Here is a 13,002-nt window from a genome sequence, read left to right as displayed (position 1 = left end):
ATTCATTTATAAATTTAGTATAATCACTACGTAATTGTTCATTTGTTTCAAACTTTCGCTCAAGTGCCAGAAAGCGTATAAAAGCAATGTCGTAAGAGTTACCCAATAAAGATGTTGATGATTTGAAAGGCAACTTTACACGAAAATATCAAAAAATATGTCAACACCCAATAACATGTCGACTCGTTGTGGTATATTAAAACATTCATCTGCTAATGGTATTTGTTCTGGTATGTTCCAGTTTGAAATATCAATTTCAGCATCAGGAAGGGTTCCGCTTATTTGGTCAGCTATATGAGCTACAAGAGTAACCGAGAATGGTTTAAGTAGCGATTCAATATATATGATACCTATCAAGTTTGATGTTCCCACAGTTTTATTTTCACATTGAAATTGAATTGGAGCGTATTGACGCTGGTCATATGAACCATGCGTTCAGAAATCATATTAATTTGTGAACCACCATCCAATAGAACACGACAAGGAAAGCGTTGGTTGTATTTCGATATAATATAAACAACTACTGTAGCCAGTATACTTCGTTCTGTGTGTTGTGTTTTCAAAGCAGCAAAATTTTTAGGTTGTGCTTGATCACTCATGTTATGATTTGCATTTTCTGCAGGTTCGATATGATTTGTTTCATTGATTTGATTATGTTTTGAAGCAGTGTAATTTGCCACTTGCGGGCGTTCAAAATGTAATAGTGAATAATGGCCTTTGCCACATTTGTGACAACGACCTTTAGAGGTGCAATCAGATAAATGATATTTTTTGAATTTAAGACAATTGACACAAAGTTTAAGTGCATGTACTTTGTTCAATCTGTCAGCAACAGATAAGCTTAAAAAATCAGAACAGCGATATATACTATGACCCGGTTTTTGGCAAAAGCTGCAGCAATTTTTAATGATAACAAAAGACTTTGCTGTTCTTTGAACCCTTTTTGGCTCTATAGCACGACTAGTGAGAGCACCAACGGGTAAAGAAACAGAACTTAAATTACTGTCAAGAAGTTGACAACGTCCTTTTAAAAAATTTAGTAATTCAGAGAGTATCGGTACACGATCAATAGGCGCCTTTTCATTCCACTTACTCGATGTATCGGGATCAAGCTTAGATGTTATGATGTATACCATAAGATCGTCCCATGATTCAACTGGACGATTAATATTTTTCAAACCTATAAGGTGATTATTCATGGTATCGATTAATTCTCGTAAATCAGCTGCATTCGCATGAATGATCTTAGGATGCTCAAAAATTTGTTTGATATGCTGCTTCGCAATAATTTTCTTGTTTTCAAAGCGGTCTTTCAACCTTTGCAATATTATTTCATAATTTTCAGCAATGATTTTTATGCCAGCTATAGGAGCCTTTGCGGCCGGACTCAATTTAGATACCAAATGATGCAATTTAGTAAAGGTGTTAAGCCTTTCATTGTTGTGCACCAATGATGTAAATTCATCGAACAAAGCTATCCATGTAGTAACATCACCAGAAAATTCGCGTAATTCGATTTTTGGCAGTTTTACAGTGTCGTATTTTTCATCAGATAATATCGCATGGGAAACATGAATTGTTTGGTTCGAATCTGAATTGTTGAGTCTTGATATATACACTTTTAACGTTATTGCTGTACAGTAATATAATTCCTCACATTTTGATCTATTTGGTTGAGAGATTTCATCAAAATCCTTCTCTTCAATTTTTCTCTGAACTTTGTCGAAAGCATCAAAAGCACTGTCTAAATCTTTGAGCCTTATATTTAATTCATCTAAAGAAACGCTACTTGAATCTTCTTGTATACGTTTTACAAAATCATTGACACGGTCAATTTGGTGTTCGGTCACCGTACGACGAACCTTTAAAGCTAATAGCGCTTTATCAAGTTTTTTGCTGGAGCATTGCACGGCATCAACTCCAGTTTTTAATTCCGTTTGATCATCCATGAAAAGGCACGTGGTTAATTGACGTAATTATTATGCAAATTGTTTAAGATACTTATCTAGCCGGGGCCTCCAAAATGTAGGTGATGCAAGTTGCTTGCTTATGAGAAAGCGAGTATAGTATTTTAAACTGTGATATTTTAACCAAATTTTTTCTCTTTAAGATGATAAAGGCAGGAGCGCAAAAAAAGGCTTCTTTATGTAGCACAGATCTTAACTAGGTTATAGCTACGTTTACTTTATGTGGAAGTATAATAAAGTGTGAACTAAGCATAAATGATTATTGAACGGGTAGATGACGATATATCGATAATGCTTCACTGTATATATTCGTGTATAAGATACATAAACCACTCTAATCAATGCCTATACGCTGCCTAACTAACGCATTGACCGATATTTTTTACCTAGCCGAAACAATCACATTGCTTTATAATGTACACACTTATTTTCTTATACCTAGAAACATACTTACACATACCCTTGTGGGTTTTTGCGCCTACATACTTAAGCATACAAATATACGTTGAATAATTCTTATGCTTATACCTATACAACCGATTATATTTCTAAAAATTTCCATAAATAATGTGATAATTTTTGCCCTAAAACCCACGATTACATAAATTCGTTCTGTTAAAACGGGTTTCGTTTTTAAAAAATCCCATTAATCGCGTATTATCCATACAAGATCATGCATATACGTTCGTAAAACTAGTTTTCACTACACGTGCATACACACACCTAATTTCTAAAAACTTTCGTAAATCACGTCTTGCAAACATTCGATATACTCGTATGCTTCCATATTGCTAAAACCGATATGCTTCACTCACATATCTACAGCTTCAATATACACAGCATGAACTTAGCTGTCAGTAAATGTATATACAGATTGATCTCACTATAACCGATTTCTCACTCCTGCAGTTACGTTGTGCATAACCTCATTCGTAGCTATAAGCAATCAATAAGCATATTCTTATATAAGTCAATATATATAATGAAACATATGAATACATTAACATGCATGCCAACTTCTAACAGGCAGCTATAAGCGACTTTGTAACGGTACAAAGATGGTGTAGGCAGATACCAAAGCGCGATACACAGTACATACGTTCTTTTAGTTGTGCTGCGGCAGCCATGTACAGAAAGACAAACCTTTTTTATTTTTATTATTCGACTATACAGTTAGCGGATGGCTGGCTTAGATTACCCTCTGTCGCCAAACGACTAATACGATAGGACTACTTGACTTTACGGATAAAAAATGACTCACTTACCTTAGCCGCTGGTCCTGAATGACTTTTTGGACTGTTGGGCATATTAGAATTGACTGAAGCGGCATTTAGGGACTAATAACTTACTGGCCCATAAGGCTGGCTGTCGTAACATAAAGTGCAGAATCATCTTGAAAGAAGGTCCGCGAATCCCGAAAAGTAATGTTTAACGAAGTAAAATCCAGCAAGGCAAGTAGAGAGAAATGAAGAATAATAAAAATTAATCTTGAAACGGGCCGTGAATCGCCATACCGCTGCGATAGTTATTCCGTCTCTACGGCATAAATTTATAACCGCAATTTTTCTCAATATTTTCGGGAATTAATATAAAATAAGTAATTATAAAAAAAACATGAAGGCACAAGTATTATTATGTCATAAACTTCTTAGAGACGGGCTTTTTGGAAAGCCTTGAGCCCGGCAAAGAAAACCCGTTACACACTACATCATTATATTCAAGAAATACTTCATTTGTCACACTTATGGTGTTTACGTCGTCAATTCCTTTCCCATCATTTCACTTGGAATTTTTTTATATGTAATACCTCAACTTTCAACGATTAAGTTACCAATGCCATCGTTGCTAATAGCCCGCTTGCTTGTGCCTTAGTTTTTGCTTTTAATCAATGCAATTCGAAGGTAAAAGGAATTTTACATGATAATGTTCACCACTCCATTCTCTTTGCTTTTGTTTTGTGTTTTAGAACAAAAATGACGTATTTCGTTTAACCTTATGGTTTGTGCTGTGATATTGTTGTTACTTATTTCATACTAATGTAATATATGCATGTTTTGCATATTTTTCGCAGTGCAAAACTGTGGTCAACATAATCTATTTTAACGTAATTCTAGTTAATATTTTATTTAACTTATTCTACTCATTTTTTTCCTCATCACAACGCAACGCCTGGTCAAATGTAAGTCTAAGTAGGATTTCATTCTGTTGTAATCCTACCTTTAACCTACTTTAGCTAATAATCTACGTCAACTAATAACAAAGTCTTAAGTAACTCTAGAATATTCTTATACAAGAGCGCAAGTTAATTTATGTTAAGCTATATAAGAAGCAATTTCGATAATTAATAATCAATAATAATCATTTGGCTAAAAACCACAGCACACAACCAAAGCTGAAGGTAAACTTGAAGAAATTTATTACTTTTCACTACCACTTCCATACCAAATTTCAGCGAAGGTGTTATATCTTCACGGCAAGAAAATGGACAAAGGCCTCCAATAGAGATAGAAACTAGCGCAGAGTTAGATCACATTCTTAGGAAATTTCAATCCAATTAATATAGTAATTGCATTCCTATTGAAACTTTCGGCTACACCAATATTTTTCGGCGAGTAATCAATAGCAGGAAGAATTTATACGCCTCTTTTTTTATAATACTGAAGTTATTCTTTACTAATACACTCTCCATCTTGATCTATACAATCTTTTAAACTGGCATGCCATTAACCCCACTAGTGGCTAAGATGGCTAAGTGGCAATACTTAAAAATCTTTAGTACATCAGCATTTTTCGTACTAACATAAATTATTACAAAATAACTACATTCGTCAATAAACCTCACAAAAAACTTATATCTCTCCGCAGCTGCATCAATAGGTCTACGTAGATCTGAGTTTTAACATCATTTTAACACGCCGGTGATTGAATGATTCACGTCAATCTCGACACGGACATCGTGAAAGCCAATTTCTAATTTAGTATCTATAACACTTCATTGATTTGGCTTTAAAAACTTATGTGTTTGTAGACAATTCCAGATGTCCTAGTGTTCGATTATGTAACAGAGATTTAGGTTCACATGGCTTACAATTTCATTCATGCAAATTTACACCAAAAGTTTAGGTAATCATACTAGCATTTTTAAAGTTAGTATTGCTTTGCTATTATAAAACTTTACTTGTACACCATCATCAGTATAGTTTCATATGGAATAGCGCCGTCTAGTTGTGATGTTCTTTTGCAACACATCTGCACTTTTTGTGTTTAAGGCTGGTAACTATTTACTAGTTACTAGTTAGAACTAGCAGTTAAAATCAATAGAACCAAAGATTAGGAGCGCCGCAACAAATCACCTCCGCTTTGACCGCCAATCGCAAAACACCGTAGTGGCGACAAGGATTTAAGTAGTCAAAAATGTGTAAAAGTGCTTTTGAATTGCTAAAGGATTGGATTAAAATGACTTAACACCAAACTACCTATTTTGTTGTCGACAGACGCGTTTAACATAAAAAATACTGGAATTTTATTTCATGGTTTTGCTGACGGCTCCAAAGATCCCATTGCCTTTTGTTCCAAAAAAGACTTTGGACATTGTCTTTAGTTTAACGACATCAAAACCCATATTCGAAGATCGCCGTTACCTTTTTTTAACTATACTGTAAGTTATATTAAGGGTATTAAAAAGTTTTCCAAACCGTTTGTCTCATTTTCCCCAAAGATTTATAGCCGAAGAACGGAAACGGAGTCGCATTATTCCTATTTTGCGAGAATTAAAATAAAAACTTTGGCTCACTCATACATCCGATGACCTAAAATGTAACAACGTATTAAGAAATTAATATCTAGTTGTCTCTTGGGTAAAATTAGTCAACCTAGCCTCGAAAAGAGCCCGTTAATCTTATGAACGGCTACAGACTCACTTTCGTCTAGACGCCATATAGATATTGCGGGAGCCATAAGATGTTTTTATTTTTTTATGATTATTGGTTACTTTTCGTTCTATAACCCTTCTACTCTCAACAAGCTATATTACATTTTTGCAGCACTCGGTCTTGTCTTGTCTCTTTCTCGCAGGCACACAACATATGCATGCTGTAGTAGTTACTTTTAACAAGCATTTGTTTTTCAACCAGTATAAATTTCGGTTGTTTAACTAACAAGTATTGTCATTCATTTCGCAAAATAGAATCGGAAAGATCCCGCAATTTTTGCATTCGCTTTTCATTCTCGCTTTCGTTTTCTTTAAAAAATTTTGTGTAGAAATGTTTACGTCATATAAAAGGAATAATTTAATGATTCTTCGCGATAGCGAAAATCTTAATGACATTATAAATATTATTCGTTTTAATTACAGATGTACAGAAAGACACTCTTGAAAAGTTGTTGTTGGATAGAGAAATTAAAACACAGTTTAGGATGCTTTGCCCGCCTAGGTGAACAAATATAAGGGGACATAAAAATAACACTATATAATATCCTATATAATAGTATACGCCTGATTCTGATAAAAATTTCTTTGTTCGAGATGTTTCGGATGGGAATTCGTGGCCAGAAGCTACCAATAAATATCGCATTGTGGCTGCGTCTTATCGTTCCATATCAACTGCAAACAGTGCAATAGTCAAAGGGCACGTTAACGAAAGTTTACAAAAAAGAAAATGTGGATAACGGTAGTAAGCTACGATGTGTCAGAACTTAGCACATTAGCATTTGAGGAGGGTGGTCAACAGTAGAATATTCCCGCGTATACGGAACGGGCACTTATAATTTAAGCCTTTTGCCCTTTCGAAATTACAAGGAATAATGTTGTGTTTCATTTTCTTATGTAACTTTTATAGATAAAAGTACACGAATTTTTGAAATTAAAACACGTTTTATGAGTAATGTAACTTTTTTAATCCAACATACAATAACTAAGAAATTTGAAAGCAGTGCAATTGCAAACTAACAATATGTAAATTTTGACAACAAATGAATACAACACATAAGCTTAAATTTTGTATACAAACTTCGTAAATTAATATTGGCTTGTATATGTTGTCAAACATTTGCACGTTCATCTGCAGGCGAATAAATCGCTAGAATAACCACCAATCCAAGCGCATTTCCATTCGAAATTGAAGATCAAAACTCTGAACCGTTATATTACAGGATACTGTTCTATACTTTGTGACCCATAATCTCTTTCAGATCCATAACCCTTGAGAAAAAACCATTTTATGGTCCATTTGGTTTTCTAGGAAACCACAATATAATTGACATGAAAAACGCATGCTCCCATAGTTGACATAATAAGTAAATGCATATGTGTTTTTATAAACAGTTTAAATAATAAATGATAAGGAAGAAATGATTTGTTAAGTTGAGTAAAACAAGGGGCAATAAGCTTGATCGTGGATGCATATGTACTGTGAGGAGCTAAAGTGGTCCCTCGTTTTGGCCTCACAGGTTCTTCGTCTCTGAGGGGGAGTGCTAGAATAAGTTAGGCAGAATTAGGATTAAGTAAAAAGAAATTAGAGTAAAGAGAAATCAGGAGAAGGTGAGAGTAATTAGCTTACGCCGAAGTTTACTCAAGTATGTCAATGCTTTAGTTAGTTAGAGAAAGTGAGTTAAGATAGAGGAATCAAAGAGAGTGGACAGTTTAGTCTGGTTGGTGCGGTTATAATGACGGTGTTGATAGGTCTTTAAATTAAGAAAAATGAACTGACGTTTGAAGTAGAAAGAAAACGGAAAACTCATCTTAAGTGGTTTACTAATCAAGTGCAACGAGAATTAAAATTTGAAGTGTAAAAATTGTCGTAAGAGATTAAATGGAAACAATATAAACGATCATTTAAATAAAAGAATTCTCATAGAATTTGTTGAATGGTGTTTGAAATTATAAAAAAAGAAAAAATATTAAGCCCGCATAGAAATCATAAAAGAAAAAATAAATAAAACATCCAAAGAAAATTCTTGTGAAGCAAACCTGGAGCCACTGAGCTTACCCCAGCACCAGGTACGAGCAAACGAAGTCCTCACAGTATATACATATATACATATATATATAAATTTTTGCCTGTTATTTATTTATTTATTTACTTATACATGAAACTCAACTAAAATAAATTGACACTCAAATTCAATTGATTCTTAGAAGCAAATCTTATGCTAATTATTATTAAAAACTGGTATAAAGTATATAAGGCGATCTAAAGAAAAGAACACAAACAATTATTATTATTATTATTCTAATTTTAGACTAATAAAATAAATTGTTAGACAAAAAAAAGCCATTGAGCACTAGCAAAACAGACTATCGGCTCTAATTTATAAAAGTACATTAGACATTGAGTCTAGTAGTTTTGATAAAGCAGTACATCGTATTGATATTCTGTTCTGTAGCTGATTGTAGAATGTTCATAGGGTGAATTGTTCCAAATGCAATATTTCTAGCCAAGGAAAAGTTAAGGCAGTCGCAGAGAATGTGATTTATAGTGAGAATTTGTCCACACTTGCAGATTGGGAAGGAAGACTTCTGCAAGATCCATTAGTGATTTGCAATTGTATGACCAAGGCGAATTCCCGAAAATTTCTCAACATTTGTTCGATATGGAGTTGGAGTTAATTGATCAGCCGAATAGCCCTTAATAGAGACAAATTGTCAGTAACAATAGCGGGTTTGAGTTTGTTTTTATGGGAAAGGTTCTGTTGTGGCTTCGGTTGTGGGAGTTGAAGTACTTTCGTGAAATGTGTGATTGAGAAGAACGTGTCCTGAAGCATCTACCACGGCACAAGCAGGTGGCAGACCAGAAGGTCTTCAACCGTCCGTGTATAAAACCGTTACTCTCCAATATTTCAGCTTTTTCAGCTATTAGATTCCTGAAGACGTAATTTGGAGTATCTTCTTTCTTGTGCATTGACAGTCAAAAGAGCAGTCTTCCAAAATCCATGTAGGTTTAACACCAAAAGAGCGGAAAATTTTTCAGGAAATGTTCAATTCTTTTGCGACGTACAAACAATAGTCAATTGCAAATGGCGACTTTCGAATTTTCTTCAAATTAATAATCTTTCTCACGTCATCACCGAGAATAGATTTGTTTGAATTAAGAGATTTGGGGACTATTTTGGCTTTTAACTCATAAAGTCTATTTTCTAAAGTTGGGAGACTAGTTTGAATTATAATATTATTTATGGGCATCGTCCGAAAAGCATAAAAACTTGCTCTGACGGCTTGGTGATAGTCCGGTTTAAGGATGTTGATATTAGATTTGCAGCTAGTGCCATAAATTATCAAAGCATAGTCAATCTTGCTTAACACAAGCATTTTGGTAAGATAAGCAATAGTGCGCATGGCTTCTCCAAGCTACGTACTGTATGAAATTCACCCTATGTCTTACATAAACTAGCTTTTATCCTTAAAAGTCGTTACGATTGGAAAATAAATTGTTGTTAAGTATTATCGGTTGCCAGCCTTATGCATGTTTGCGATCATTTCATTTGCCTTATGTTCATTTGCAATTTGGTTCTGTACCGGTTGTAAGTGTGGTTCTATGCTGGTTGTGTACACGCTTTTTTTCTTTTTTTTTTTTCTTATTTGTTTTATTGTATTTATACTAAGTTTTATTATTAATTTAATATAAGTTTGCTTTAAGTGCCAATTGAACTCGACTGTTATTTGTTTAGTTGAGTTTCATGTATAAGTAGAATTAAAATAAATAAATAAATAAATATTTGTTGGAAAACGTGAACCCAAAAGTATGCAGCGTCCGCACGTTCTGTATTGGTAATCATTTATATGCACTAATCGATTTCCTGCATCACATATCTGCTTTCGACAAATGTGCATTGTTTTTGATTTTTGTACGGGAATTTTAGCCCCTGACAAGTTTGCCCATATGGACATCTCTAGAATCGAAGATGTTGATTGCCATCTTTTTCTTTTGTAAAAATATATACATCGTCCGCGTAGAGACCATGTTCGATTCTCTGTACACGGCAAAGAATTTTACTAATTTCATTGAAAGCGATCTGAAAAAGCGAGACAGAAAGAGGAGATCCTTTCGGAATGCCATTCATTAGCCGAAAGGAATCAGAGAGATGATTGTTGATTCTAACTTTGAACCGCCGAACCAACTTGTTGCTTTGTTACCACGTTCTTGGTCTCCAGAAACCAACATAATCTAGATGCCATAATCTTTTCCAATGCGTTTGAGAGGATAGATAAAAGAGAGATAGGGCGATAATCCGATGCGAAGGAAACATTTTTTGACTTTGGAATTGGAACGACTGCTGCCAATTTTCACATGTAGTGTATATTGCCAGTCAAAAATACCACATTATATAGGTCCACTAATTTCATTTTACTTAAATTAGACAGCGCACTGATCATTTGTTAGGAGATGCGATATAGACCAGGTGTCCTCTCCTTCGATTTGGAGAGACAACTTTCAAGTTATAAGGTAGACACGCAATTTTCCAGGAAGGCGGCACATCTGTCAATACAATTTGAAAGAGAAATTGGAGTCCTTTTATTTTCGATGAAAGCACTGGAAAAGTTGCTGTCAGAGGATTATTCGCACCACACTTTTCCAATCATCTGCGTTAGTTAAAGTTCCTTTGGGATTGGAGATGGCAGAAATTTCGTTCAGATTTGAAGTCACATTGAGTCTGTTGATTTTGTTCCAGACAACTTTCATTGATGTATATCTGTGAATTCTTTTCGAAAAAATTACGAAACTAAGTGCCTTTGATTTTCGTAATTCCTTCCTGAACAGAGAATAAATTGTACAGTTCTTGTTGAGAAAATGAAGATGGGATATAGAGCGAAAGCACTGTAAATTTTATGTTTAAGATTATTTGTATCGCTACGGCTTGTATATTTGAACTTAAATTTATGCATTTGTTATGCTTGATTTTATAAAAACACCAATTCCTTGTTTGGAATATAAATTTTGATCAGCATTCGTGAAGTATCCAGTATATGATTTGGTTGGAATAGGATTAAAACAGCTTCTACAATGGGTCTCTTAAAGCGATATAAAGGTTGGATTAAAATCACTTAAGAGTGTACGGAGTTCATCAAAATTATTAATAAGTCCCTTAATGTTCCGTTCTAAAATTTTAAAAACTTTACTTAATTGTAGTGGCAAATAAATGGAAGGGTAGGTGGGTTAAGTAAGCGTCTCCGTCAAAAAGATGGCTGTAGAAATTTTGCGTGAAAAATTTCTTCTTACCAGCAGAGTAATCTGTGCTTAGGTGGTTGTGTGAATTTGAAGAGCAACGAGTAGGCACACGTGAATAATTTGAAGTTGAAGGTTGATTAAGGGTTGAAAGATTGGATTCATTGCAACTTGTAATTTGTTGACTAGAATTGAATTTTGGAGGATTTGGTTTATTCGATTTTAGCATACGTTTTGTTGTTTTAATTTTTTCCGATATTTGCTGTTGCTTTGATTTTTTCAATATTATCTTTGGCGAGAGACGGATCTGGTTTTGCAATATAGTTTTGGCTGATGGTAGAACAGGTTTTTCATTGGAAGGAGATGAAGTTAAAGGCTTATTAAGCTCGATTTGCGAGGCGACAGCAGCGTAGGTATTACTTTTGTTAATTCTTTGGGTTCCAGTTGGATTTATTTCCCTGTACTTACGTTTCAATTCATCCATACTACAGTAATTTTCTGTTTTGATTTTTAGAATTTTGCGCATTTGTATAAAACGTGGCCATTGTTTATCTAACGCCGAATGTTGATCATTGCACTTTAAACAGGAAAACCACAGTTACAACAAGATGGAGCACTGGTGCATCTTTTTGCCATATGACCCAGGCGTTTGCAGTTTTTACACCTCATAAGATTTGGAATGTATAGTTCTACTTTACATTTATGCCAAGCTACATTAATAGTTAGCAGTAGCCGATAGCGGTCAAAACCAAAATAGTCATTCCTATATGGGAGCGAGTTGTTCCATCGCCATTGAATTTGGTGAATTTACTCCCAAGTAACTCCTTGACTGCCCATTTCCCAAACAATTTCATCTTCCGGCTCATGCTTTAAGCATTGGGCATAAATTACGCCTTTAACCGAGTTCAGTTTGTCATGCAGTTTAGCGGAAATAGCAGAATTAGCTAATGATGTTGATTTTATGAGATTTTCGGTTGAGCGCAGGTTCCCAGCGAGGACAAGTAAATTCTCATCGCGTAGAATCGAAATGGATTCTATATAAGTCGTAATGCCACCTAGGGAGTTTTTATAGCATAAGGACTCATATGTGTAATTGTTATGCTAGCATCAGTTGAAGAAATAACAACATATTTTTTTGGCAATAGGAGTGATGTCACTGATTGGCAACACCGGAAAGTCCGAAATTAAATTTTTTTTCTCTGCGGGGATATGTCCGCCAATAGATGAAACCTATTTGAGTTTTTATCTCGCGGCCACGGGGCCATTATGCTTTATTGCTGTCTATTATTTAGTAATTTGGGAAAAAAAAAACACTCACTGGAAAAAAAATTGGGAACTAATAATGGAAAATGTCAGTCGTTTTAATTATTTTTAAAATTTGTATTTTTCTTCTTTTTATTACATATAGAGGAAATAAAAGCACATACGATGTCCGCGATAACCAGTTTAGCAAAAACACTGAAAAGACACGAGCTAAATGCACGAAAATAGCAAAATTAAAAAAATTGCAGACGGAAAGAAAACACGCCCTTCTCAGAACACAAATCGACTACGTGGAAAAAAAAAAGATAAAAGAAGTTTATTCTCTGAAATCAAGATATTCTCTTCTCTCGGTAGGAACAGCTAGTCTATATTTATACAAAATTTTTAGTCATATACAGGTTGTCAATTAAAAGATGTTTGTAAGCAAAAATTATTTATGATAAGTAAGTTGTACAATTATATGCAAAAAAAACTGGTCTTAACAGGAAAATAATCTGTTTTTATGCTAAGGATAACATGAACAAACGAACGAATTTACAACGGTAGAAATGGCATTTCTTCTTGTACACAATATCACAGTGTATATATAATACATAAGGTGAATATTAAAT

The 13,002-nt window shown here is 34.3% G+C and overlaps 1 protein-coding gene across 1 annotated transcript; it reads right to left on the bottom strand.

Moving 5' to 3' along the window:
• Positions 1 to 353: 353 nt before the first annotated feature.
• LOC119643816 lies at positions 354 to 1,949 on the bottom strand. The gene has a single exon (XM_038043324.1). It carries the CDS (start codon positions 1,947 to 1,949, stop codon positions 354 to 356), a length of 1,596 nt encoding a protein of 531 aa, XP_037899252.1.
• Positions 1,950 to 13,002: the final 11,053 nt, after the last annotated feature.

This window comes from Glossina fuscipes, unplaced genomic scaffold, assembly GCF_014805625.2.
Source record: "Glossina fuscipes isolate IAEA_lab_2018 unplaced genomic scaffold, Yale_Gfus_2 64266, whole genome shotgun sequence".
Lineage (NCBI taxonomy): Eukaryota > Metazoa > Arthropoda > Insecta > Diptera > Glossinidae > Glossina > Glossina fuscipes.
This window is presented reverse-complemented; position numbering and strand designations above follow the sequence as displayed.